Source organism: Agrilus planipennis, unplaced genomic scaffold (genome assembly GCF_000699045.2).
Source record: "Agrilus planipennis isolate EAB-ADULT unplaced genomic scaffold, Apla_2.0 scaffold195, whole genome shotgun sequence".
Lineage (NCBI taxonomy): Eukaryota > Metazoa > Arthropoda > Insecta > Coleoptera > Buprestidae > Agrilus > Agrilus planipennis.
This window is the reverse complement of record NW_020439173.1, coordinates 386,718-414,520: the sequence shown is the minus strand read 5'-3', so window position 1 is coordinate 414,520 and position 27,803 is coordinate 386,718. Positions and strand designations below refer to the sequence as shown.

Below are 27,803 nucleotides of genomic sequence, written 5' to 3'. Positions count from 1 at the left end.
AAATACTGTTAATGTCTACGTAAAATAAAAAAAATCACATTTTTGTTATCAACTAATCGACATGTCTGATTAAAAAACTCTATTTTTGCTGCGTATAATAAGATGAACACGCATTAAACTTCTCAGTTGTTAATATTAATACAAAAAAGAATATTTACGAAACTACTATTTTTAAATTTGCCATACTATTACTAGATATTTCGCAATAACCGGTATAGATGGCATGTCATACATCCCAGAAAATTTAAGTTGTTTTAAATTTGCCGCATTTGTTTAAAAAGTCGTCAGTTCGCGCGTGTGTGTAGTGTGTGCTGCAGGGTTCGTACAAATAATTGCCAACTTTTAAAAAATTTTTAAAGAGAAAGGCCAGTTCAATTTTAATCATTAATTTTACGCTCGTGGCACCTTAAACAATTCCACATCATTTCAAAAATGGCTCCGGTGGGTAAGTAAAAATAAACTTATTAATTTCGTTTAAGCATTAACGTAATACACACGTCAGATGGTCGGTTTCGTCTCTTACCTTGGCTTTTTCTAAATTTCTGCAAGTCGCTATTAGCTTGTCAGGTGGATTTGGAATGCTCAACAAATGTTTCACTAAACCGAGTCCCAGTCCCCGATTACAGCCGGTAATTAAAATTGATTTAATCATTATTCTAATAAGGATAACTTTTTAAAACGAACAACGAACCAATTGTGAACGATAACGGAATAATATAAAGTATAAATAGGGTTATGATTTGATTTCGTTAAAAAAGAAAAACAAGGTCAACGTAAATGGCGTCAACAAGGCTGTTTTTTTCTCGAGGATTTGTTAACGACAGTGTGGTGCTTTCGATTCGTAAATTCACTATTTTTCGAACCGAAAAGAAAGTGTTTATTAGGATGTTTAGTGCCCAAACAATAGGTGAATATACGTTTCATCACTCAAACCTGTTAGTACAGTACTGCTTGACGAAATGGCTAACTAATTTTTAACCAGTTTTTACCACTTTTTATTCTAACAACTAACAAGAAAAGAAAGGTCCAGCGTTGTGTATGAATTAACAGGAAGTTTTTTTGAATTTGTCACAGGTGAGGCTCCAAAACCTGAATATGATCTTGTCGTTATTGGAGGAGGATCTGGAGGCTTGGCATGTGCAAAGGAAGCCTCAAACTTAGGTGCTAAGGTTGCAGTATTAGATTATGTAACACCAACACCATTGGGAACTAAATGGGGACTTGGTGGAACTTGTGTGAATGTCGGGTGTATCCCCAAAAAATTAATGCATCAAGCTGCATTATTAGGAGAATCATTACATGTAAGTAACTAAATAATGTGTGCTTGACTTTAATAGTACGTATATTAATTGCATTGCAAAACATATATGTAAGGGACTGAAATTTAGTGTTTGTTTATTTAAATTATTTGTTAAAGTAAATAACTATGATTAGAATATGTTTTATTAAGCTAGCATTAATTACTTTTTTGTTGTCTGTAAGTGCTTTTTTAGTGGCATATGAAATACTTTATCTATTAATTAGTAGTGTTATCTATTTCATTTAGATGATAAGGAGATACATCAGAAATTTATGGTACAATACTTGTCTTTAAATACTGATGAAACAATTTTGTTGTAATTGTAAATGTTCATGTTATATTTTTCTATTCCATTGATTCCTATTTCATTACTTTCAAATGAAATATGTTTCAAGTTAACATTACTTTTAAGGCATTATTAATGTGCTAAAAATCTCAATTTGTTATTATAATTATAATTGAAATATTTTAAGGATGCTCAAGCTTATGGTTGGCAGTTGCAACCAGAAAACATCAAACACCAATGGTCTGCTTTAACACAGGCTGTACAAAATCATATAAAATCAGTCAATTGGGTTACCAGGGTCGATTTACGTGATAAGTAAGTTTTAATTGTAAAAAAGCAATCTAATATTGAAGGTTCTAACATTTTTTTAATTTTTTTTAACAGGAAAGTAGAATATATTAACGGTTTAGGTGTTTTCAAGGATCGTTACACCATTCAGACAACAACAAAACAGGGTGAACGCCTCCTCACATCTAAATATTTCCTTATTGCCTGTGGAGGAAGGCCACGTTACCCTGACATACCCGGTGCAGTCGAATATGGCATAACTAGTGATGATATTTTTAGTTTAAAGAATGCCCCAGGAAAAACCATAATCATTGGTGCTGGATGTATCCTTTCCATTAACATGTACATTTTTTTTTTAAGATTCACAATTACTATGTTAAAATCTGTTGGTCATGTTTTTCCTTAATGATTATAAAGATATTGGTCTTGAGTGTGCAGGGTTTTTAAATGGATTAGGGTATGATGCAACTGTGATGGTTCGATCTGTAGTTCTCAGGGGCTTTGACCAGCAAATGGCCGGAATTATTACCGAGTCTATGGTTCAAAAAGGAATTAAATTTCTTCACAAGTAATTCTTTCCTGTTATGTTAACTTTATGCTCAATTTTTAGTAATAAGTCCCTTTTTTCTGATAATAGATCACAATTACATATTAGATAAGATAAAGCTATTGATCAATTTCCACTTCCTTATTGTAACTGTTATTGTTGTCAACTTCAACTTGTTTTTTTTTTTTTCAGGTGTTTGCCAGATTCTGTGGAGAAAACGCCAGAAGATCGACTCCTGGTGAAATGGCATAACCAACAGGGTGAGCAGTTCTCTGACGTCTACGACACAATCCTCTTTGCAATTGGAAGACGTGCATTAACGCGGGAACTCAAAGCAGAAGTTGCAGGCATCAAATTGGCCCCAGACAACGAAAAAATCGACGCTGTTAACGAACAGTCAAATGTACCCCACATTTACGCCGTTGGAGACGTTTTATATGTAATACTTTATATATATATTCATAAAGCCAGGGGTTTAAATGAATGTTTTGTTATAGAAAAAGCCTGAACTCACACCTGTAGCCATTCATGCTGGTAGATTGCTAGCCAGGAGGTTGTTTGGGGGAAGTACACTGCAGATGGATTATCAGAACGTTGCCACAACCATTTTTACGCCCTTAGAGTATGGATGTGTAGGTAAGTGTAAATATTTACAACAGAAAAATTTTGTTGTTAATTAATGCTGACACTGTATGTTGGGTTGCCTGCATACATGAGACAGGTATGTGTATACATGTGACAGGCAACCCAACATACAGTATCAGTACGTTATTAGATACAAAAAGTTCTGAACTGTTTTGTTGAATATTTGTTTAATTGAAGTTCCATGAATGTTTTTCTAATTTTTGAATTTGTAATCAGAACTTTTTGTATCTACCAATTTATCAGGGAGGCAATAAAAATTAATATGTTATTATTTAAGGTCTTAGTGAAGAAAAGGCCAATGAAGACTATGGTGCTGACAATATTGAAGTGTATCATGCTTATTACAAGCCAACAGAGTTCTTTATTCCACAAAAGTCGATAGCGCACTGTTATTTAAAGGTGGTGTCTTTACGGGAGCCTCCGCAGAAGGTCTTGGGCATGCACTTTATTGGACCCCAAGCTGGAGAAGTTATCCAAGGATTTGCAGCCGCCTTGAAGTAAGTAAAACATTTTCTTTCAAGTCCCAACTCTTTTCCTGCTAAATTATATCCTTCTTACCTTCATCCTTTGTCCAGATCATCCCTGTATATGGAGGAAAACGCCTCTCGGTATGTTTAGAAAATAAGGGATTGGGAAGGGTTTTTCTAAATTTTGATGTTTTCAGGTCCAATTTGACCGTAGAAACCCTAATGAATACTGTTGGTATCCATCCTACGATTGCTGAAGAATTCACGAGAATAAACGTTACAAAAAGATCCGGGAAAGACCCAAATCCCGCTTCCTGCTGCAGTTAAAATTGTTTGAGGGTAAGAAGGGGGGAAGGGGTTAGCAGTGTTGCCGTCAGAAATTGGGGGGTGGACTGTGTCGCCAGGGCAGTAAGACCGTGTTTTAAGTAAATGCAATCTAAAGGAGTGATTATGGTGTGATTTTTTTTGCTCTTAGCTTGCTCTATATTTAATTCTTTCTTATACATGAGTGCCTTTTTTAAAAAAGCTATGTAAAAAAAAGGGTAAAGGTAGTTCAAAACATCAGAGTTGGTTCAGGAGCAATGTGGAGGGCGACAACGAGCGTGAAAAATTATTAAAATAAAACGCCATTTTTAATTCCTTAAGTATTTTTTTTTGTTTATTTTCTGTTCTTTCGTATGGTTGTTGTTGTTGCGCAAATTTTGTGTAATTTATAATCTTGATCATCACTTGCCCTTTGTAATTAATTACATTTGTATTAATGCGTTAATTGTTAAATAGGAAATTGTACGATTTTAAGGTAATGCACTACAAGTCGGATAATTAATAAAACAATGCATTCCAGTAATATGTTGGAATTAAAAGAGAAATAGAAAACGTAACTAATATGCGATTATAAAAACAAGTGTTAAATGTGATCCAAATGCATATTACTTAACTTTCTGTTTTATATTCTATGTAAAAGTCACCAAAAGAAATATAAGATGTGGATTTTATGCATTTTTTTTTGTTTTGTTTGTACCAAAATAATGAAAAGATAAAGGTGCTTGTATGTCGCCATAGCTGTTATCAATTTTAAAGCACGTAATTTTTAATAAAATAATTCGAAGTGGTCTGTATTCCGTCGAAATTGCCAGACGCGGATCGCGATTTCGATCTTTTTGGATCTCATCAGCGCGTCGCAGGCAGCTCCGTAAACGCCATCTGTAGTACGATGCTACATTTTCTAAAACCACGTAACTTTTGATTTATAGTCTAAAATGTATGAAATAGCGAAACTATAAGAGTTATTAATTTTTTATTATCAACTACTTTACTGTTTATAAAATGCAAAAGTTATAATACGACTTAAAATTGTGTGATAAAAATTATTCACTATCAGAGGTTTCACTGGATGGTGGTGTACTTTCGACTTCTTCGTCGTCATCATCTGATCCTTTTTTGGTCTCCTTCTTCTTTTTCTTTTTATTTTCTTCTGCACTATCGTCCGAATTATTTCTTTTTTTCTTTGAGTCAGCAGCGGCACTAGATTTTGATTTTGGAGCTGGTTTTTTCTTCTTTTCATCTTCTGAACTGGTGCTATCCACATCACTAACATATTCTTTACTTTTATAGGGCCCAGTGCTTTTAGGTGGAGTAGGATTTGTTGCTTTCTTCTTTGATTTTGTTGCTGTTTCTTTTTTGCTATCTTTCTTATCACCACCGGCACTACTGCCACCTTTTGCATTGTACTCTTTCATGGCTTGTTCATATTCTTCCTTAGCCTTTGCTGCCTTCTTTTCCCATTCAGATTTGTTCTTTATTTCTTTCCACATTTCACCACCTTTTTTAGCTATTTCGGTGACCTTTATTCCTGGATTGTCTTCCTTGATCTTCTCTCTCATTTCATTCAACCAGATCATGAATGCTGTTGTGGGTCTTTTTGGTTTGTTTTCGTCTCTGTCTTTCTTCGTTTTCTTCTTGCGAGGCTCTGAAGGTTTCTTCTTTTCTTTTTCCTTTTCTTTCTTTTCAGGCTTTGGTTTTTTCTCTTTCTTCTTTAAATCATTTTCTGTTGGTCAATACATAAGAATAGATTAATCAAATGTATTATTAAAATATAATCTAATTTACCTGCTTCTGAAATATCTTCATCAGAGATGTCTGAGGAACTTGTGTTGCTTCCAGAATCTGGTTTCTTTATCTTATCTGGATCGAAATCTTCATCTGTACTTTCCTCTGAATTGTCCTCTTCTTCGTCCCTTTCTTGTGCTTCCGCTTTAACCCTTTCTAAATAAGCATCTGGAGCAGTTTCGTTGTCTGAATCCCCAAAGTCATCCATATAAGTTGTTTTATCCTACAGTGAATATATAAATTAAACCTTAATACTCCCGTAATAATAATAATAAGAGACTGCTTACACTTTTGCCTTTGTTTTTGATGTTTATCTTTTTGGCAGTAATAAAGTCAAAAAGTTTTGCATATTCTTCTTTTTCAATACTACTAAAGGTGTGTACAGTTCCTGATTTTAATTCGATTTCGAAATCGAACGATCTGGTACTTCCCCCACCTCTGGCAAAGTTGACTGAGGCAACTTCTTCAAAACGAATATGTATTGGGGGCTTGTGAACGTAAATAAAGCCACGCTCCAAGGGATATAAGTATCCTGCAGCTGCTTTAAATGAACAACTAATTGCTGGACTGCTATCATGACTAAAAAAGATTTTAATTGTATAGATACATTTATCAACTTTCATTCATGGAATTGTGTATTATTATTTTACCCAACATAGTTTCCAGGGCCAGTTAATTTCCTATTTAAAATTGTCTTCATTACTTTGCCTAGTACTTCATACGTAGGCCCAGAAATTTCTTTTTCCAGTTTTCCTTCATATTTCTCCTTCAATTCCTCCCTATTTAGAAAATACAAGATTTAATCACGTTTTTTTAAAAGTATATTACTTACTCTGTAAATGGCAATTCAATCGACATTTCTTCGTCTTGATTAAAAAGCAGCACAAGGAAATGATAACGAGTCTGCCCCTGCTTAATTGGTGGATCCAAACTTATTACAAAGAACATTTGACGATTATCTTTGTGTGGCAGAAGGAACAAACGTAATACTGTCGACATTGGTATTTTATAATCGAATGTTTTACCATGCAATTGGAAAAATGTTTGGAAAATTTTAATATCATAACGACCACTGAAATAAATGCATAATATGAATAATAATCAATAAAAAAATTAATCTATAAGACATACCGAGGTGTAAGGCACTGTATCTCTCTGAAAATAGCAATGGCATCCCCTGTTACACTAATAACACTGGCCTTCTTCATAACTTGCTTCTGGAATGCTTCAACAGGATCCACATCACCTGCTAATTCACTGGAGGGTATAAATAGCCGCATTTCCATCAAACTTACAGGTGCTTCATCATTCTATAACAAAAAAGTTCAAAATATATAAAAATTACTTTATAATTTACTATACTCAACTTACTTGATGAAATTCCATAGTAATTTCGTTTTTACCAGTAATACATTGTGAAACATGTGTTAAAGGTATTTCAAATGCACTCTTCTCTCCAATATCAAAGCTTACAACTGAACCACTGAACTTGGCAGTACCCCAATTCCATCCTTTGACACACAATTCCTTTTCTAACATATCTTTTTTGTAATGAGTGGAAAAGAATTTGGCAATCTTTTCTTTATCAGATTCCTTGAAACCAACAAACCTGTGCAAGGTACCGTTTTTAAGGAACAATCTGATACCCCAGGAGCTAACAAAGTTTTGAAAGTTAACCATATCAATATCATTGCTCTGAATTTGTTCCACTTTTCCTGTCTTGCTGTTTTTGAATATAATTGTTTGGTCGGTCATTTTTAATTTGCCTGGAGTCTAAAATTTCCCAATATTAAATACTATTATTAGCAAGATACATGGCAGTAAATTGTCTTACCAGGGACCCCTTTATTTCTGAAGAAATTTCTGAATATTCCAAAAAATCCATTTTAACTTCTTCTTAATTACAACACCACACAGATTATTAAAAGAAATGTATTTAATTTATTTTATTAATAAGTTGTGCAAAGCGTTTATTTAACTTGTTTATCAGAATTTTCAAACTAATAGGTTATCTATCTTAGGTTATGTTCCATAAAGTTGATTCTATCTATGGATCCAATGGTTTAATTCTATACACAATTTTAGTAGTTTTCAGGTTTGCAAACCTTTTCTTTTTTTCCTGCTTTTATTTTCATTTTTTAATTAGAAGGCAGTTTTATTAAAAATAATTACAATATTATAACATTTATTTATTACTTGAAAAGCTATTCGTTTTATTATTTTATCGTTTTTGCTGTTATATTTTAATTTATTTTCTGATCTAACAACCATTTTTAAATTTTAGTTTCAATTACTATTTTAGGTTGGTGACAATTACGCGGGATATTAATCGCTGTAGTAGTGGTCAATAATGTCAGTTTTATTTTGTTATTTAATTTCCGTTAATATTAATTTAAGTTTGAATAGTTTTTATTAATTAATCAATTACAAAATTGTTTTATTGATGGTTAAGCTAAAATTGTATTAGTTTCTAAGAAGAATGTTAAGGAATTTATGTAAGTGATGGTACGTTATACTTGTTTGATGTGCACGTTTTAAAATTCAATCGATATAATTACAGCAAGCACAATTTAGAAGAAAAAACAGCATTTATTATAATATGTTAGAATAAGTGTTTTATTGTTCATTGATATTCGCCAAAGTTATAATTCAAAATGACCATGAAGATGTTTGTTGAAGATTGGAAGTTTGGTGGAGTGCTAGGAGAAGGAGCCTTTGGAGAGTACGTGATTCAGTAAGAAAATTGTTTTACTGTTGTATTATTTAATCTTCTTCATAGGGTAAAGCTCCTGATAAATGTAAACACAAATGCTAAAGTTGCTGTTAAAATGATAAATTTAAGAAAACACAATGATGCTCATATGATGGTAAAGAAAGAGATTTGTATCCAGAAAACTCTGAGCCATGAAAATGTTCTGAAACTTTATGGTTCTAGACAGGAAGATGACGTTTTAATGATGTTTTTAGAATATGCTATAGGAGGAGAATTGTTTGATAGAATAGGCACGTAATACTGTTAGTAAATTGTACATTTTGTAGTCACTGAGATGCTTAATGTTGTAGAACCTGATGTGGGGATGCCTGCTGGTCAGGCCCAATATTATATGAAACAGCTCTTGAATGGTGTCCAGTATTTACACCAAAAGGGCATAGCTCATCGAGATATTAAACCTGAAAATTTACTCATAGATGAAAATGATGTATTGAAGATTTGTGATTTTGGCCTAGCCACCATGTTCAGACTGAAGGGAAGAGAAAGACTGCTAGATAAGAAGTAAAAGGTTATTATAAAAATGACTGCTATTACATGTATTTATTAATTTTAGATGTGGTACGTTGCCTTATGTAGCTCCTGAAGTAATCAGTGGAGAGTCTTATCATGCTGAACCTGCTGACACTTGGTCCTGTGGAGTTGTGTTAATATGTATGTTGTGTGGAGGTAAATAACTTTTTTAAAATGTTGCTATTTTTAAGTCATAAGTTACATCAATTTCTAGAAGCACCGTTTAATCAAGCTTCCACTGAATGTTCTTATTATAGAAAGTGGATAACTGGTAATTATATGCTTACTTCACCATGGACAAAATTGCAGTATTCAGCACTGAATTTAGTGAAAAAGATTCTTTTACCAAACCCAAAGAAGCGGATAAGCATTCCTCAAATTTTAGAGCATTCGTGGATAAATTCAACATTCAACTATAAAGGTATTTTTTTATTAAGTTACCTATAAATTACAAGAAGTTGTTTGTTTTTTGGCCAATAACAGAAAATGAACTTTTATTGTTGCTTATGTTTGTTCTTTGGAAATTTAGCGTTATGGTGTTTTCATAATGGAATCATAAAGCTAGATTACCAAAGCATAAATGTCAGTAAAATCTTCCCTTCAATCTGTGGTAAGTAGCTCCTGTTTCGATTGAATTGTGTGTAATCAGGTTTTGGTTGTTAATATTTGTTGTTTTAATAAGTGTTCTTTATTATTATTTTGTCTATTTGCTGTTTACCTTTTATCATTAAATTAATTTTATCAATTTATATTACAGATGACCAAAGTTTATACAAGGAGCCTTTATCAAAGAGACTGATATACGATGATACGTTTGATGGCCCCAATTTATCTTACTCTCAACCAACCCCGTGTTTACCATCTATTGATATGAAAGACGTGATTAATTTATTGAGAGACAAGAGTGGCTCAAATTTGTGTTATTCTCAACCTACACACAACGACGATCTCATGATCAACTCTCAACTACCTTTGACCCAAACGCAGACTATTAATTTGGTAAATTTTTTTTGTTGCTATATTAAAATAAATTAATTATTTATTACGTTTTTTTTTTGTAGAATACGTTCCAGTGTATGGTTAAGAGAATGACTCGCTTCTTCGTCAAACAAGACTGGGAAAAAGTATTGGAGATTTTGGGGGCTGCACTGGATCAATTTCACTACACTTGGAACTTGGATGAATCCGGAGTTGTAAGTTTCAAATATATATGATAAATTTACAATTGGAAAATAATTAAATCTGTAAGAAATCTATGAATTCCTTAAAGTACCTTATAGAGTAGATACTCAACGCTGTGGTCAGAAAAAATGGATAGCTGTTCATATTATCAATTTTTGATAGATAATTAGTAAAATAAAAGTCCATGAAAATAAAGTGAAGAGATATTTTGGATTGACGAGACATATTTTTCCCCAGAAACATTTAAAAAACAAATTCCAAGTAGTTTTAAAAGACATTGCAGCTATTCCTCACTTTCCTTAAATTATGTATCATTTNAAATTATATCTTTTTACAATAAGTTATAATATAGTTTGCAATATAATATACAGGCAACCCAACATACAGCAAATATTATAACCCTAATGATGTAACAACTAAAGGAGTTAGAAGACATTTTTTTCTTACGAAAATTACTTTCTTTCATGAAACAATACCATCCTTGAACTAAATACCAAATATTGCCTAGAAATAATTAATTACATTATATAATTATATCCTCAAAGACATCTTTAGGTTGAATGCACTTACACATTTTTATTTAGGGCTGTTAAAAAAGTATTTAGTTACTAATTACTAGTTCTTAGTTAATTTTTATAGTACACAATCGATTTAATGGTGATAATAAGATTTTCATGATACTATGTAAGTATTACTAATAATTATTAAAAAATTAGATTGAAAAATTTGGTGGAGGCGCCGGACACTTTTAAATAAAATCAATAATTGGGCTGTAATTCTGGTTTCATTGAAGTAGATTGATGAATTTTCGTCTTTAAATTATATGTTTTTCATGTGGATGCAGTTGGGGATGCCAATTTATATTTTTCTTTTAACAAACAATTAAACTACAATTTGAAATGTAATATAGACAACCAGACATACAGTGAATATAAGAACTACAAAGAAAACAACAAAACCATTTTTTACACGAAAATGAGTCTTACATTAAACGCAATACTGTTCCCAAACAAACCCCAAAATATTACACCCCATACATCTCATAATTACAGCCAAACTTCACAATATCCAATGCTATTATAAACTACAGCTGCCTATCGCATACCCTTAAAAAGTATTATTTCGGTCACAAACTTTAGAATTTCGTTGCAATAGGCGATATGTCGTTATACCAGATGTCATTATAAACGATATCTGTCTACTGGATCATAAATTACAAGATATATTGACTCACTTGATAACTAACGCTAAAAAAATTCATCTCCAGTAAAATATATTGTTCAATTTTCTAAAACAGTATCTCCCCGGTTGTGCAAGAAAAATCATTTATATAAAAGTGGCTAGAATGCCGTAGAAGACTCTTCAGATAATAAATCATTTTTTGATGGTAAGAAGCTATAAATCAAATGCCCAGATGGTTTAGTTTCAAAGAATGTTCATTTTTCTCGACCGAGGTAACATACACGTACGTTCTTAGATATAATAATAAAATATAAATTTCTACAATTTGCAATTTCCAAAGATCAATCCTGAGAAATATTTATAGACTAGTTACTAAAAATACATCAGGGTGACTCCAAAATAAATTCTTTTTTAAATTTCGGTCAAATCCTTTCATCTCCTGAACCAATGAATATTGCAGGAAGAGATTATTAATGAGCACATTCAAACATCTCATTACAATTAAATAACAATTAAATGTAATATGTAATAACTATGCGATAATAATTAATTAAAAGGACAATCATTATCGTGTTCTATTTTCACACAATGCATCCCCCTGGCTCTAAAAAAAAGAAGAAAAAGTCAGTAAGTAGACGTAAAAAATTATCAACAGATTTGTTTCTTACTCTTTTGGGGTATGCTCCCCCATGGGTATCGGTTTGCCATTTCTTATGGGGAATACGTTATTTCGGGGACATTTTGACGAACAGGGTTGACCAACAAATGTAGATGCATTAGTCACTGTTTGGACCAAATAGCAAACACTTTGGAAATGACTACATCGAGAAATTCCTAAAAATATTTTACAATAAGATAAGGGCGGGAGGAAGAGAAGAAGGGGGAAGGGAGAAGTAATGCTTGAATGACTGTGTATTGAAGGGAACATTCTAAAACTATAGCAAACAAAAAAAAAAGCATTTACGAATCATATGCCCATGGCATCCGGGTTGAATGGCACCTCCATTGACGCAAAAATCCACNTTTGTACATATAAATAACCGATTGTTATTAGGAAATTATTATCGTTGGTATGTAGTGAGTCTATCAAACGTAATAGTCAGTTAATATTGCCATTAATACTGATGATTTCTATTCCTCAAGAATACAAACCAGAAGAAAGCAGAGAAGGTAAACTATCACTCGACAGGAATGTTGAATCTAGGTTAGTGTATTATCCTTATCTAGCATTAGTAAATGTAATAGTTAGCTAAGTAGGTGGGTACTTCGTTAGAAAAACTTGTAAAGTCGGGTCAATTTAACAAGGCGAAGCATCGACTTATATGCTGCTATCCGTACCTGTTCGAATATGGAGCGGCGTAGTCCAATGGTTAGATCGTGGCTTAGTATTCGAGAGGACACGGGCTCGAATCCGGGTGCGTCTGCTTTAACCATGGTTTTCTCTGTTCTACTGTAATCATCTCGTTCGTTTCGTCTTTCTTTCTATAACTGTCTTACGTAAAAAAGTGCGTAGAATCTCATAGTACAAACCGTTTTCTAGTGCGGCGTCAAATAGATACAGTCCGGATTACTTTGGTGAAAACTATGAATCAATTTAAACATAAAAAGGCGCTCGTGAAATTGCTACGAGATGGAAGGTATTTACTAAGCTTTAAGTAGTGACTATTATGTAAAAAAGTGCGTAGAATCTCATGGTACAAACGGTTTTCTAGTGCGGCGTCAAAAAAAAAAAAAGCATTTACGAATCATATGCCCATGGCATCCGGGTTGAATGGCACCTCCATTGACGCAAAAATCCACGGTACCCACTTGATTGATTTCTCCAAGGAACCCGGCGTTCGTGTGTATCACTTGTACTTGATCGGCGTCGTCTGGAGTTAATCTGAATTCCTTCCTGGCAAATCGATCTATAAGAGGTCTGGCTGGATCTAGTCCTGAAATATTAAAGTCAAATTGGAACGTGCTTTTTCCTTGCTTTTTATCATTGCCAAACAATTTTACAGTATTGTGGCTGTTTACCTTTTATCATTAAATTAATTTTATCAATTTATATTACAGATGACCAAAGTTTATACAAGGAGCCTTTATCAAAGAGACTGATATACGATGATACGTTTGATGGCCCCAATTTATCTTACTCTCAACCAACCCCGTGTTTACCATCTATTGATATGAAAGACGTGATTAATTTATTGAGAGACAAGAGTGGCTCAAATTTGTGTTATTCTCAACCTACACACAACGACGATCTCATGATCAACTCTCAACTACCTTTGACCCAAACGCAGACTATTAATTTGGTAAATTTTTTTTGTTGCTATATTAAAATAAATTAATTATTTATTACGTTTTTTTTTTGTAGAATACGTTCCAGTGTATGGTTAAGAGAATGACTCGCTTCTTCGTCAAACAAGACTGGGAAAAAGTATTGGAGATTTTGGGGGCTGCACTGGATCAATTTCACTACACTTGGAACTTGGATGAATCCGGAGTTGTAAGTTTCAAATATATATGATAAATTTACAATTGGAAAATAATTAAATCTGTAAGAAATCTATGAATTCCTTAAAGTACCTTATAGAGTAGATACTCAACGCTGTGGTCAGAAAAAATGGATAGCTGTTCATATTATCAATTTTTGATAGATAATTAGTAAAATAAAAGTCCATGAAAATAAAGTGAAGAGATATTTTGGATTGACGAGACATATTTTTCCCCAGAAACATTTAAAAAACAAATTCCAAGTAGTTTTAAAAGACATTGCAGCTATTCCTCACTTTCCTTAAATTATGTATCATTTTCATTTATTTCTTTATCTAAGTACGTAAAACTCTGATTATAATTAAACTCTTTACTTACAAACGATTTCTCATACTTTTGAAACAATTATATCTCTGGGAAAGTACCAAACATATGGGGGTTTACAGCAGTGAGGAAAAATCAATTTTTAAGGCCAATGGATGCTTGTTTCTATAAGCGAAGGTTTTGTTTGTTCACGCTGTACGGTGGCCTAGCATAATTAATATGTTGTTCACGTCATGCGGAGTTTTATTTACACAATGTTTATACTATCGAGTGTATACTTTACGAACTTCGTAAATTGCCTAAAGTGCCTCATATTTCTTTTTATTGTTTTTAGATTACAATATCGACTGTTGATACACGTAGAATGCCTTTAGTATTTAAAATCAATCTAATAGAAATGGACTCAAAATTATTGTTGGACTTCCGTCTTTCAAAAGGCTGTGGTTTGGAGTTCAAGAGGCGGTTTATAAAATTAAAACATGTTTTACGAGACGTTATCGATAAAGACGTGACAGTGCCATCGTAAGTAATTGTTTTTATCACGTTCTTATTCAGTGCCTTAGCATTAAATTGAAATGGAGACTTATTTTTATAAATGTTGAGTTTAAAAAAGTGTTGTTCTATCTCAGATAATATTGTATTATGTAACTGTTTACGATGAAGAATAAAAGATAAAATATTTTTTCGAATATATGCTTTTTCTTGAAATGTAATTATACTTCTTAAACTAAGTGTTTCAAGTGATAAAATCAATTTAAAATCAATCAAAATTCAACTAAGTTAAATTTAAAAACAATTATCATCTTGTTTTATTTCTAATTATTAAATTGTGAAAACGTACTGAAAGAAAACATTGACTATAGCTACGTGAACTTATAATTATGAACAAACTATAGCCATTTATTATAGTAATAAATGCTTGGGTGATTGCTACTATTAATGTGGCAAAAGTGTTAAACATGATTCATTTGGACAGACAGACAGTCGTTCGACAGCTTCGGTAAGCCGGTGTTTAGCACGTGTTAGAAAACTAATTAATTATATATGTCCGTCGTTATTGCTGATAATACTTAAAGAACCATATACTATTCATATTCAACGATTGGTGATGGTGTAGTTTAAATAGTTTTAAATTTAAATNTATTCTGTTTGTTCAACTATCATCTACCAGTAAATATTTAAATGTTTGAAGAACTTTAATGCCGTATTATACACAGGGTGTTAGGCCAAAAGATGCAACTAGACATTAGAGCTGATATGTCAAACCCCTATCTAATTTTTATGTAGATAGCAGATCGTCAGGAGTTAATAGGGGTTGCTAGCTGGCACTTATTATTTGTACTTTTACGGCCGGGCCGTAAACAGGATTTTGTTTGTGGGGTAGGGATGGGAGTGGGAGATTTGAACAACCATATCAACCCGGCTACGGCCTTTTGTTTTGTAAATTCGTAATGTATCTGTTTAAAGTTCCTCTTCGAAAATACTTGAACAGTAGAAAATAGTAGAAGATTTAGACATTAATAAATCACTATAAGACTTTACAATATACTAACCCTTTTTGATTTTCTTCATCGGTGGTGAGAAATAAGATCCGTTAAAACCATGAACGACAATGACATTGGAAAGATGTGGATTGAACCCACTGAATTGCAACGCCTTAGGATTGTTGACATCAATTCTCTGTCTTTGATCTGGGTCGTCGCTGTAATAGATCGATTTATTGGAAATCAATGTACAAGGTGTTTAAAAAAAAAGCGTGTGATAGGAGAAAGGGGTAGAAAAAATCAAGAGCTATCTAAAAAGATACCTCCCTCTTATAGTCTATTAAAGACGGGAGAAGCTAAAGGGTGTTAGGTACCCCTCCCACCTTTCAATCAATACAAATTCGAAACAGTGGACATTGACAGGGTCGAAAAGGCGATAGGGATAGTCCGATTGAGGTTCTGATTCCACCTATCATTAGTTATTAGAATATGTAGTATTAAATAACAAAAAAAATAATAATTGGTACTTACGGAGTAAATAAATAAAATTTAACTTCTGCATTTGGACACGAATGTTTCTTTTTTATAACACATCGCCAGTATCGCAAATCAAACATTTGAGGGTATGACAGGCATACAACTTCTAAAAAAAAAACAAAAAGTTTGTCACAACCTAACAATCTGCAATAGTCTTAAAAATTCTCGAGATAAGTATTTTAAGAAGGTACAATTTAATAAATACAAGGTAGCTAATAAATGTAAATACTGAAAACAATTTAAATATAAACATGCGCACGTGAAATTGTTAGGATATGGAAGGCATTTATTAAACTTTAAGTAGTGACTATTACCTACCTATTATTCTATGTTGTCTGATGGTAAGATGATTGCTGATCATTCCGCAAATGTGTGCCCCCAACGAATGACCAATGCAGGTCGTTTCGTATGCCGACCCTCCATTTTCCATTATAAAAGCATATAATTGAGCAGTACACTGAGCCACAAGACGCATATTGTACAATGCTGAAAGATAACATGGGAACCGACCTAAAGAATGCCATTCCACCATGAACACGTTGTGCTTTTTTGTTGCTACGTATGCTGCAAATTTACTTATATTATCAACTATCATCTAAATATGAAGATTGGAAAAACTTGTTGTAGAACAAACAGAATAGCTCAAAACCCCAACGCCAAAACAAGAACATTCGATTTAAGTTCCAGAAGTCTTCAAGATTTTCTTGATGTTTTAAATTCACGTTTCCCTTCGGTTAAATTTACTGTAGAAATGGAAAAAGATGGCCAATTACCATTTTTAGATACGTTGGTTATAAGAAATGGGAATTCTTTAGAATTCGACATCTACAGAAAACCCACTAATACCTCTAGATATATACCCAACGACTCTAATCATTGTGTTCAACACAAAATGGCTAGTTTTAACTTCCTTGTACACAGATTACTTAGCTTCCCTCTTAGTAAAAATAGATATAATAAGGAACTCTGTACAATTAAGAAAATTGCAAAAGACAATGGTTACAATTGTAACATTATTGATAAATTAATTAATAAGATAAAATTTAGGAATTTTATTTCAAGATCTACGACTTTTCAAACAGATGCTAATAAAACCAAGTTTATTACTATGCCATACGAGCCAAGATTTACTCGCGGACTCGAGGGTATTTTTCGAAAACTTGGTTTACGGATTGCTTACAGTTCAAATGGCAACTCCATTCAAACTCTCCTTGGTAACCCTAAGGATNCAATTTAAACATAAAAAGGCGCTCGTGAAATTGCTACGAGATGGAAGGTATTTACTAAGCTTTAAGTGGTGACTATTATGTAAAAAAGTGCGTAGAATCTCATGGTACAAACAGTTTTCTAGTGCGGCGTCAAAGAGATACCGTCCTGATTTCTTTGCTGAAAACTATGAAACAATTGAAACATAAAAAGGCGCTCGTGAAATTGCTACGAGATGGAAGGTATTTACTAAGCTTTAAGTGGTGACTATTATGTAAAAAAGTACGTAGAATCTCATGGTACAAACAGTTTTCTAGTGCGGCGTCAAAGAGATACCGTCCGGATTTGTTTGCTGAAAACTATGAAACAATTTGAACATAAAAAGGCGCTCGTGAAATTGCTACAAGATGGAAGGTATTTACTAAGCTTTAAGTGGTGACTATTATGTAAAAAAGTGCGTAGAATCTCATGGTACAAACGGTTTTCTAGTGCGGCGTCAAATATATACCGTCCGGATTTGTTTGCTGAAAAAACTATGAAACAAGTTAAACATAAAAAGGCGCTCGTGAAATTGCTACGAGATGGAAGGTATTTACTAAGCTTTAAGTGGTGACTATTATGTAAAAAAGTACGTAGAATCTCATGGTANTAAACATAGGAAACTATTTTTTTTTTTTGGTACAATTACCTTTAGACATCCTGAATTTCATAAAACATTTATAGAAAGTGCGCTGTTTGTAAATTAAATTATAAGACAACTTTAATAGATGACCAATGAAGCTATAATTCCTGCTGTATTTGGACTGGTCAAAAATGGGCTAGTTGCGGCCAAGGTACAGACAACAAACTAATGAAATAATATCTACTGGAAAATAAACTATTCGTTCAATATAATTGAAATGACCTAGTTTGTACGTTTTCTCCGGTTTTATTGAATCAACAATTTCAGGTGTTCCAATTATTTGAGATAATGGTTCTTATATAGAAAACAAAAAATTTACTCCATCTTTTGTAAAAAAGGGCGTAGAATCTCGTGGTACAAACCGTTTTCTAGTGCGGCGTCAAATAGATACAGTCCGGATTACTTTGCTGAAATCTTAAAAAAAGTGCATGAAATCTTACGGTACCCACAAAAAAATCAAATAATATCATCAGAATACACAATTAATAATGAAATGAAATAGACAATATCCACAACACATTTCTATTCATGTGATAGATAGCCTTAGTAAAAGTGTTATGCCAGACTATTGTAGATTGGTATGAATAATAACTGTTGTTTTTTCCGTTTGTATTGACCTTAAAAAATTAGTCAGTATGTCAAGAATAACACAAAATTATAATTATTTCCGAAATAATACTTAATAAATATGAGAAAAAGTTATATGTTTAAAAAGTAATTGCTTTAAATACTAAATGAAATAAATTAAGTAATTAAAGCAATTANTTATTCCCGTTTATTTTCATAATTTCTACAGGAATGCTTGAAAGCTGATGGGGTAATATTGTGGATTTGGAAAGCATCGTGTTTACGCATTTAGTATCTGATGAACTTACACATTTATGCATGAAAGTTGGGGTAATTAATGTTTCACGTTCTAGTTAATGCAAAAACAGTCTTTCTCTTTGGAATTTTAGTATTAAATAGTGCCAGAGAGTAATCGTATTAAAAATAATAAAAAAATTTTAACCGTTATTTGTTTAATGAATAATTAACTAAAAATTACCTTAATCAACCAAATATTTAAATGAAATTATATACATACCTTGGAAAATTAAATAAAAAATAATAGAAAACAGAAATAATACTCCTCCAGGAAGAATGGTGCATTTCATTCTTATTTTGAGTTCACTTTTTCGAAAAAAAAAAAACAATCGGTCACATTTAGTCTAATATCACCGTAGTAGTAGACGCGTTATTATTAAATACATTTTTTACTGTTTTTACTGTTTTTTGTTTTCAATTTAAATATCAGTTTCACTTTTTATTTTTATCGTTAGAAGTTAGTAATAAAAATAAAAGCTCTAAATAAAAAAAAAACTAATCCTGACCCTAAAAATTACAAAACTGTTCACACTCTCGAGCTCGATGAGTTGAATACTAAACAAAATGAAAATGCCGAAAGGAATGGATAAACATTTATATACAAAACCAGTTGTTGGTCAGTCTTTCAGAATGATCAGATGCTACCAATAACATAAAATGTACAGTTAAATTGTAACCGGCAGTGAAATTACGAATGCCTACGGTACTTTCCCTGTAAACTAATAAAACTGATCCAGCGAGAATGTGGAGCAGGGGCAAATTAAAGAAAGCGTTGTTGATAAGACAGGCAATTATCAAATATGGCCATTCGGATATCTACTTGACTCAGAAAGAAGCCCTGTTTATGGCTAAATAGTGCAATCAAGCAACATGCGTATTATTATATACAGGGTGTCGGTAACTTATCTAAACAAAAAAGTCAACAGTTTGTGTCGAATTTATCCAGAAAAGGTCCATTAGTTGATGGAAATATCAAATCCCATAATAATTACTTCACTCCACTTTCGCGTAAAAATAGATAACAATTGATAGATATCAGCCAAGCCGTTTGTACATATAAATAACCGATTGTTATTAGGAAATTATTATCGTTGGTATGTAGTGAGTCTATCAAACGTAATAGTCAGTTAATATTGCCATTAATACTGATGATTTCTATTCCTCAAGAATACAAACCAGAAGAAAGCAGAGAAGGTAAACTATCACTCGACAGGAATGTTGAATCTAGGTTAGTGTATTATCCTTATCTAGCATTAGTAAATGTAATAGTTAGCTAAGTAGGTGGGTACTTCGTTAGAAAAACTTGTAAAGTCGGGTCAATTTAACAAGGCGAAGCATCGACTTATATGCTGCTATCCGTACCTGTTCGAATATGGAGCGGCGTAGTCCAATGGTTAGATCGTGGCTTAGTATTCGAGAGGACACGGGCTCGAATCCGGGTGCGTCTGCTTTAACCATGGTTTTCTCTGTTCTACTGTAATCATCTCGTTCGTTTCGTCTTTCTTTCTATAACTGTCGTTAATCATACTTTCTGAAGAAGGTGGAAAAACACTGTAAGATTCTCACCACTTTAAACCACAGTGGAGGAGAATAACCTTTCCACTAACGTCAACTGGGGATGAGACACGAAAATGTTAGTTGAAGTTACAGGTCTTGTCTTGCATTTTCTTATTTCTAACTTACTTACTTAGCTGAAGAACTATCATCAAACCGCTTGTATTTACTATCAAATTTTGCATATCTAATGCTATATAATAGTAATCAGAAGAAGTACTCGAATAATTTTACGTTGTTGTGTTCGCGGATCGAAGCAAATTTCACCCCCTGCTGTGTCGCCCCATTGTCGCCAAGCCCCCATAAAAAAAGTCAATGAAAAGTGCGTTCCTGCGTGATGCACTTGTTCAATGTATACATATTACTATTTATCTATTTATTCACCCTCTGATGCACCGTCTAAAAACTCCATTCATGTTGTAATCCAAGGGGAAGCCAGGGGCAAATTTATGCCTTAGTCATGGTACGGAAGAAGGTAAATATACCCTCGCACAACACCACACCCATTAATACCACACGCAAGGGGTAAAAAGGAACATTATCGAAGTCATTTCCGGCTTTTTTTATCTCATATATATTACGTATAAAATGCAAGAATTCTTTACTAGCTGAAATGTGCTTTAATGGACAATATTGAACAGGATAATTTAAAAAAATTGGTTTTCTTTGTTGGGGATCCCTGTTATACGATAAGATTATCCTTGAGTTCATTTTTAATTGGAAATATTGAAAATTCTCATTAAAATTTGTAAGACTTCTGTATCAGATTTCGTATGTTCGGGAAGATGAAGTACCAAAAGTCTTAAGGGATCTTTATATTAAGACTTTTGTACGTATTAGGAAGCTGTAGAAAAGCCTGCAGGATTTTCAAGAAATTTCATCAACACTGGCGATTTTTCTATCCATAATTTCGGCTGTTTTTTATCTCAGGGCTTCAAGTTTCTTTTTCATTATTTCTGAAAAGTGAGCTTTGCAGTAAGATTTCTATGGGATTTATATTGATAAGTTCAGGATACTTTTCATTGCTACGAACTTTTTATTTTGGATCCGAGTAGAAAGTGCGATTTTTAATAATTATGATATATTTTACTTAAAGATTTGTTATTGATGTAGGATCAAAAGACTTCAATAAATTGTGAAGGATTTCCGGTAGGATTTTAATTGAACTACAGGAGAATAATTTGTAGACACAGTTTCGTATCATTTATTATCTTTATTAAAATTAAGTGTTTAAGACTCAAACGGCGAAACAGGTCACCTTCAACTAATTTTTAGACAGTGATTCTATGTATTAAAATCATAATTATTAGATCGACCGGCCATTTAATATTTCCGCAGCATTTTATTTTGTCATCATTCTGTTTTTTTACCACTTCCAATTCGAACGTTTTATGTCTTTCTTTGGAGTGGTTTGTTTGCAAAACAGAAACTTGACATGTTTGTCTCCGTTTTATACTGTTTGACCAATCCATTCTGTTCGTCCCACGTGTTTTAGCTTCCTTCGGTTCTCAATGACCCACGAGTTCACTTTTTTATATTCACATGCCTTCTATAAGTGCTTGTTTGTCCAAAACCATTACATTAATAAATATCAATTTTATTATTGTATCTAAATATTAATGGAATATAAAAGAAGGCTTCTTGCTTATTCAAAATAAGCAAAAGTAATAAATACATTTAAACCATATAGATAATAGTGTTAGAATGATGTGTAAAAGTCTGTCTAAAGTTGGAAAGCTACAACGTAAATTTTGATGTAGTTTAAGTACACTATTATATGAGTTACTAATTGTAATATTGTTGTATGTAAATCTAGAACAAGTTTGGATTCAAATTGCAGTTAAAAATAAGCTCGCGTTTTCAAAATAAAGATGTTGCACATTCGGCGGAGGCGCCAGGTAAATATGTAATAGTACAAAAAGTGCTGCAGAATAAGTTTGACATGAATATTTCTTACTCAATACTCAATAAGGCTTTAAATAATCCAGGTCTTTGTGAATGAAGCATCATAATTTCAAAAATTAAATGACCATGTAGCTGAAATGAAGCAAAATTTCTTGTCGAAACCATCAGATATGGATTGTGATTTCAATCTGATTGGATGTAATCAGTACTTTGCAGATAGGACACCGACTAATTTACTACCTATTAATCGTAATTTCATTAATACTTTTGACAAGGTCCTTTTACTATTAAGGACATCGACCTGTCAAACTGAGCCCATGGCGTAGCAGTCTACTTCATGGGCACGTATGTCTCAGACAGCAAATAAACAATAAAAGATGCATATAGTTAATCGTAAAAGGTCCTTGGTAAACATTAATGAAGTCACAATTAGTAGGAAATTATTGAAGATGTAGTTATTCTGTGTCTGAAATGTTTAAAAGTTGTTTTCCATGGAAGATGTAGCAGCAGTGACGATCCAAAATGATGTGGAACTACACTTATTAGTTAGATCTTTTAGCAGATAAGTATACCGAGTGGTATGGCCTAGAGGTTTAGACCGCTGGCTAGCATTCGGGAGGACGCCGGTTCGATTCCGGGTGCGTCTATCGTGGGCCAAGTATTTCTGCCGTTCTCACTTAGGCTGTCTTCATATTTCGCTCGTCCAGTCTTTCTCGCCCCAATCACCACCACCCACCAGTTCCTACAGTTCCTAAAAGAAGGCTCAAGAGGGCCATCCGCCTTACCCCTGGGCGTAGTCAGGAAGTACTGCCCTTCAAACAGCATCGGTTTCTAGTGGGAATGAAACATCCAAAAGTGCTTTTTTTCAAGATGGGCACATGAAAGGCATCTTGTAGCATCAGAATTTTCTGTGGAATTAGACTGTCAGCATCTGTTAAAAGATTAACGATATCCTACAATTTCGTTAATGTGTGCCATAATGAGGGTATTTAATGATTTTGGGATATGCATCCCCAGCGTGATAAAAATTAAATTAGATCAAAATTTCGGTAATAAGGAAGCGTAAGGACGATGGACGGAAAGGAGGGAGCATCAGCTCGCGGATGCGTTTTGTAAAAGGAGGCGGAAGAGGATGAGGACGGTCTTCAAAGGGAACTTTGCCGAAGAAGAGAAAAAGAAGGAGAAGGACATTCGTCGGTGGATGTTGCAGTCTATCGAGAGGAAGAAGACAGGCGCCCGCCGGTGGCGGACGTATAGTGGCGGACGGTCGCGGACGAATGCGGCGGTGCGGGGGCGGAGAGGGGAACCCCAGAAGCAGCGCAAGGCATCAGGACTGCCTTGTGCCGTCTCACCCGGTCAATACTCCATCACACACACACTGGATAGTCGCAGGCAGTCGGTTTTATTTCGACTGCTCGGGTACGTACGTACGGTGTTACTACATTCTGCCACTATTTAGCACAGATACGAGTTGTTCGTGTATTTGCATCTAGTATTTAAGTTTTTTCAAAAAAAAAAAATGATTTTCGACGACTGCTGCTAATAATCGACAGTCGTCGATTATGATGTTCGACTACTTTTATGTGCGTGCGATGATGTGAACGATTTTACTGTGAACGCATTAAGTAACTGACGTGAGAGAAGAGAGTGAGATTTGGAAGGAAAAAGCATCATGCTACTTCTTGGACCTTTCTGGTTACTCTTCTGGCTGGCCTTAACAGGTACCCACCTAAAGGTGTTCCGCCTTACAATTAAGTAGTTTTTTTTTCACCGGAGCGCCAAATTTGGTCTAATTTTATGACCGCTGTAGTTGTTGATAAACTTTTAATAATGATATTTATGACCATCGCAATAACAAGACGTTTGATCTTGAAGTTTAATTGGATGTGTAGATGAATGTGTGTTCTTTATTGAAATCGCGGTTTTCTGTGGAATCTCTAAAAAATGCTTCGTTAAAAGTTTCTCTTGATACGTCCGAAGAATGTTGGGAATTTTAATTAAAAGTCTTCGAACGTACCAGTTTTAATTACTGACGCAATTAGACCGACCGGTGCGGTGGTCAATCACTTATTTAATTACTATTTATTAATGCAGCCTACGGCATATCAGTACATTGACACGTAAAATCTGGTCTTAAACAAAGGAAACTATTTTTTTTTTTTGGTACAATTACCTTTAGACATCCTGAATTTCATAAAACATTTATAGAAAGTGCGCTGTTTGTAAATTAAATTATAAGACAACTTTAATAGATGACCAATGAAGCTATAATTCCTGCTGTATTTGGACTGGTCAAAAATGGGCTAGTTGCGGCCAAGGTACAGACAACAAACTAATGAAATAATATCTACTGGAAAATAAACTATTCGTTCAATATAATTGAAATGACCTAGTTTGTACGTTTTCTCCGGTTTTATTGAATCAACAATTTCAGGTGTTCCAATTATTTGAGATAATGGTTCTTATATAGAAAACAAAAAATTTACTCCATCTCTTTAAAGGTCTTTAGTACTTTCCTGGTTTGGAATTATTTTACGACTTCTTTTACCTTTTCAGAAGTCTTTATTTAACGAATTTGATAGTTAATTAAGTTTAAACAGTTCTTTTGCTATCGTATTAGAACACTGTGTGTGGTAATGTAGTAAAAAAAAAAAAATAACTGAGTTACCATTAGCGCCAACCAAAAGCGAAAAACAAATCATTCATCCCAAAATCATTCAGTTGATGTTATTCTCAACGAGATTCTTATCTAAAAATAAAAAGTTATTTTCGCGTTCTGTGTGATTCAGTAATGAGCAATTCACATTCATAAGTAGCTTTCAATAAGTACGTTGTTCTGACAAAAGATTTTTAGACTCTTTTTTTATTCTTACAATGGTAGCAACTTGCCAATGGTATCGACGATCGATCTATTAAATTCGTATTAGCTACTTCATCATCATAGGGTTTTCATCTGGTTCGACATGCACCTCCACGTCTTCGGAATCTTCAGTTCAAAAGTCAACTTCTTCCTTTTGGCCAACGAATATTCACAATTTTTAAACTTTATAACTTCCTTACTTGCTGCATTATTTCCAATGACGTCCTGCTCCGAGGTAGTCCTCAACCTGACATCTACATGGGGGACTATTTTCTATCCGGAATGCCTCACCTTTACTCCAGCGAACGTCATCATTGAAGTTCCAATAATGAGTTGTATTGATTTGCTATTTACTTACTCCACAATAATAAAATTAATACTAGGGAATTAGATAAACTATGTACTAGCACCAACATCAAATCTTGAGATAGCTGCGTAAAAGACAAATATCTTTCCAATACATGGTTCTATTGAACTGAAGAAGAAATATTTTCGCGTTGGAGGTGTTTCCACTTATAATAATAATATACCTTCCTCTAACATCTGTTACGGATTGATTTGGAGACATCTGTTAAAAAGAGTACGCAGAAGTGACTATAATGGGACCCTTCACGAACGAATGTCTACCTGCTGAGAGTAAGAATCCAAAGTGTATTAAGGTATGCTTTGTAGGTACTCAAAACCCAACCACCTGCCCTTTTCAAAGCCAAATCTTGAAAAGTACATTTTAAGCTCTCAAATAAATTTAGTTTTAGAAGGATTTCTGAGGACCTTGAAGGTGTAAAGCTATTCTGAAATTGTCTAGAAGGTATCGTGGTGATTTATATTTAAGCCAGAGCACCTGTAAAATAATTTGATATGGAGAAGGTAATCCTTAAAGGGACACGGTTTTCAAATCCATGAAAGTAAAATTAATTAAGTTTTTGAAAACGAGTTGCACGCTTTACATGTTAAATAATGTTTAAAAGTACAAGTCTAATTAGTTTATTAGTTAATTATACTAGGTACCTACACATATAAACGATTCGTTCAGTTAAAGTTATTGTTGAGTTATGGCGGCTGGTCGCCATATGCGGTTGCGCTTCTGATACGTCTTAGAAGGCGTTCTTCCATTACACTTCTCCTTTCCTTCGTTGACTACCATAGCGCCCTCTGTTGTTTTAAAAATATAAGAATGTGTAAAAGCTGCAACCCCAATTTTAATTTTTTTTAGGGATTAAAATGAACACACACTTACATAAGCAATATGCTGAATATGAGTGAGTTTTACTCGATGTCTAAGTAGACATATAAAAATTCATTTGAATTCCCTGCTTCATGCATCACCAGTATCATTTTACAATAATTGCCAGTAGATTCGACGAAAGAAACCGTTTTGTGTAGTATTATCTCAAATTTCCTGGCCACTTCACACGCAATCGTTTTATTATAACATTACAGTAGCATATGGTCTGTAATGAAACCCTTTTTATGACAATTTTAATTCTAAATACAATTTTAAAACACAAAACATTCAACTAAATCTTTTTAGAAGTTTGATTAACAATCATTTAATAAAGTTCCACGAGGTTACCAATAGCCGAAAGACATCTGTTTGCCTGTTTATTTATATAAAACTTTAAAAATGCTGCTTGGGTGTTGATGCAGATTTTACTATTGTGTAGAGTATCAGGCATATCCCGATGGTTTTAAACCAACATAGATGATTTTTGTAAAAGCAGCTTAGTTACAACACAAAAATTACTCAACTATGATTATAGAGAGCTTTTTAACCGCTGGTGCATTGCCTCTTTTCGAGTTTGCGCAATAATATAACAAAAAACGCTGCTGCAATTTTTGCGTACCCACAAGCAGTTACAGTTGACTAAGACGAAAAATCGTAATAAACAATGCGTTTTTTATATTCGTTATGCAGCAAATGAATCGTACAATACATGCGTGTAGTTCTATACGTGTGTGTGTGTGTGTGTGTGTCTGTACGTATGTACCATTTATAATGGTTTTGTTTCTTGATTGCCACACTAATGACGGCAATTGTTATGTCTCTTCAACAATACCGTCATGAGCGAAACGTGTTTTACAGCATCGTTACCGTTTTATTAGAGTAAATAACTGCACAACTTTCAACGGCGATCATCGCTTCTAAATTAATTTATGACTTTATCTTTTTCAACAATCGGAGTTTTTGTAGTTAATTAGGTTAGCTGTAGGTACAAGTAGTAAGTGAACTTAACATGTTAAATAATATTTAAAAGTACAAATATAATTAGTTTATTAGTTAATTACACTAGGTATGCAAATAAACGATGCGTTCAATTAAAGTTATGGCGGCTGGTCGCCATATGCGGTTACGCTTCTAATACGTCTTAGAAGGCGCTCTACCTTCACGCTTCTCCTTTTCTTTATTGACTACCATAACGCCCTCTGCTATTTTAAAAATATAAAAATGTGTAAAAGTTTCTTAAGCTGCAACCCCAATTTTATTTTTTTTAGGGATTTAAATAAACCCAGTTTTAACACTATTCCACCTAAATTCTGAATGATTCTTACAATTGCTAAGATAATAAAACTGTGACACTCATCAGACAGACGGGTCATCTTTCAATTTGTGTCATTT

The 27,803-nt window shown here is 33.4% G+C and overlaps 6 protein-coding genes across 9 annotated transcripts in view; 3 read left to right on the top strand and 3 right to left on the bottom strand.

Annotated features, from left to right (window-relative positions):
- LOC108739839 (C-factor-like) overlaps positions 1-668 on the bottom strand; it is a 16,061-nt gene extending 15,393 nt beyond the window's left edge. Inside the window, exon 1 of the mRNA XM_025978027.1 lies at positions 524-668. Coding sequence (XP_025833812.1) covers positions 524-652 — 129 coding nt within the window. The 5' untranslated portion in view covers positions 653-668. The remainder of the gene's footprint in view (positions 1-523) is intronic.
- On the top strand, positions 194-4,532 carry LOC112903876 (thioredoxin reductase 1, mitochondrial-like). Of its 2 annotated transcripts, none has more exons than XM_025978024.1 (9): positions 194-445; positions 1,075-1,301; positions 1,774-1,901; positions 1,971-2,197; positions 2,292-2,442; positions 2,614-2,860; positions 2,919-3,057; positions 3,344-3,563; positions 3,731-4,532. In XM_025978024.1, the coding sequence occupies exons 1-9, from the start codon at positions 433-435 to the stop codon at positions 3,858-3,860; spliced, it is 1,482 nt and encodes a 493-aa protein (XP_025833809.1). In that variant the 5' UTR covers positions 194-432; the 3' UTR covers positions 3,861-4,532. The 2 variants fall into 2 exon arrangements, with proteins under 2 accessions (XP_025833809.1, XP_018329437.1); XM_018473935.2 differs by lacking the exon at positions 194-445 and adding an exon at positions 677-907.
- A 279-nt stretch (positions 4,533-4,811) lies between these two features.
- LOC108739867 (FACT complex subunit Ssrp1) lies at positions 4,812-7,678 on the bottom strand. The gene is made up of 8 exons (XM_018473955.2): positions 7,477-7,678; positions 7,014-7,415; positions 6,774-6,952; positions 6,475-6,714; positions 6,293-6,421; positions 5,930-6,221; positions 5,643-5,865; positions 4,812-5,580 (listed from the first exon to the last, which is right to left on the bottom strand). The coding sequence occupies exons 1-8, from the start codon at positions 7,525-7,527 to the stop codon at positions 4,901-4,903; spliced, it is 2,196 nt and encodes a 731-aa protein (XP_018329457.1). The 5' UTR covers positions 7,528-7,678; the 3' UTR covers positions 4,812-4,900.
- A 287-nt stretch (positions 7,679-7,965) lies between these two features.
- On the top strand, positions 7,966-14,785 carry LOC108739864 (serine/threonine-protein kinase grp). 2 transcript variants are annotated; one of them, XM_025978011.1, is made up of 9 exons: positions 7,966-8,137; positions 8,203-8,364; positions 8,422-8,645; positions 8,706-8,916; positions 8,969-9,081; positions 9,140-9,346; positions 9,683-9,924; positions 9,987-10,118; positions 14,429-14,785. In XM_025978011.1, exons 2-9 carry the CDS (start codon positions 8,297-8,299, stop codon positions 14,618-14,620), a joined length of 1,389 nt encoding a protein of 462 aa, XP_025833796.1. In that variant the 5' UTR covers positions 7,966-8,137; positions 8,203-8,296; the 3' UTR covers positions 14,621-14,785. The 2 variants fall into 2 exon arrangements, with proteins under 2 accessions (XP_025833796.1, XP_025833797.1); XM_025978012.1 differs by having other exon boundaries at positions 7,966-8,147.
- LOC108739865 (pancreatic lipase-related protein 2) lies at positions 11,795-16,725 on the bottom strand. The gene is made up of 4 exons (XM_018473954.1): positions 16,434-16,725; positions 13,032-13,223; positions 11,958-12,123; positions 11,795-11,893 (listed from the first exon to the last, which is right to left on the bottom strand). The coding sequence occupies exons 1-4, from the start codon at positions 16,708-16,710 to the stop codon at positions 11,836-11,838; spliced, it is 693 nt and encodes a 230-aa protein (XP_018329456.1). The 5' UTR covers positions 16,711-16,725; the 3' UTR covers positions 11,795-11,835.
- A 6,986-nt stretch (positions 16,726-23,711) lies between these two features.
- Positions 23,712-27,803, top strand: part of LOC108739838 (transmembrane protein 132E) — a 69,558-nt gene continuing 65,466 nt past the window's right edge. The window contains exon 1 of one of the 2 annotated variants that reach the window (XM_025977999.1): positions 23,712-24,047. In XM_025977999.1, coding sequence (XP_025833784.1) covers positions 23,999-24,047 — 49 coding nt within the window. In that variant the 5' untranslated portion in view covers positions 23,712-23,998. The remainder of the gene's footprint in view (positions 24,048-27,803) is intronic. The other variant, XM_025978000.1, reaches the window with a different exon arrangement.

Bases quoted from the DNA above. Each gene is read 5' to 3' on its own strand.
- LOC108739864 (XM_025978011.1), top strand. From the start codon at position 8,297: ATGACCATGAAGATGTTTGTTGAAGATTGGAAGTTTGGTGGAGTGCTA. The intron at 9,082-9,139 runs GTAAATAACTTT...ATCAATTTCTAG, and splicing joins AATATGTATGTTGTGTGGAG to AAGCACCGTTTAATCAAGCT. The intron at 9,347-9,682 runs GTATTTTTTTAT...TTTATATTACAG, and splicing joins TTCAACATTCAACTATAAAG to ATGACCAAAGTTTATACAAG.
- LOC108739867 (XM_018473955.2), bottom strand. From the start codon at position 7,527: ATGGATTTTTTGGAATATTCAGAAATTTCTTCAGAAATAAAGGGGTCC. The intron at 6,715-6,773 runs GTATGTCTTATA...CATTTATTTCAG, and splicing joins ATACAGTGCCTTACACCTCG to TGGTCGTTATGATATTAAAA. The intron at 5,866-5,929 runs GTAAGCAGTCTC...TATTCACTGTAG, and splicing joins TCAAAAACAAAGGCAAAAGT to GATAAAACAACTTATATGGA.
- LOC112903876 (XM_018473935.2), top strand. From the start codon at position 778: ATGGCGTCAACAAGGCTGTTTTTTTCTCGAGGATTTGTTAACGACAGT. The intron at 1,302-1,773 runs GTAAGTAACTAA...AAATATTTTAAG, and splicing joins TATTAGGAGAATCATTACAT to GATGCTCAAGCTTATGGTTG. The intron at 3,564-3,730 runs GTAAGTAAAACA...TGATGTTTTCAG, and splicing joins GGATTTGCAGCCGCCTTGAA to GTCCAATTTGACCGTAGAAA.
- LOC108739865 (XM_018473954.1), bottom strand. From the start codon at position 16,710: ATGATAGTTGATAATATAAGTAAATTTGCAGCATACGTAGCAACAAAA. The intron at 13,224-16,433 runs GTAGGTAATAGT...TTAATATTTCAG, and splicing joins CAGACAACATAGAATAATAG to GACTAGATCCAGCCAGACCT. The intron at 11,894-11,957 runs GTAAGAAACAAA...TCTTTTTTTTAG, and splicing joins GGGGAGCATACCCCAAAAGA to AGCCAGGGGGATGCATTGTG.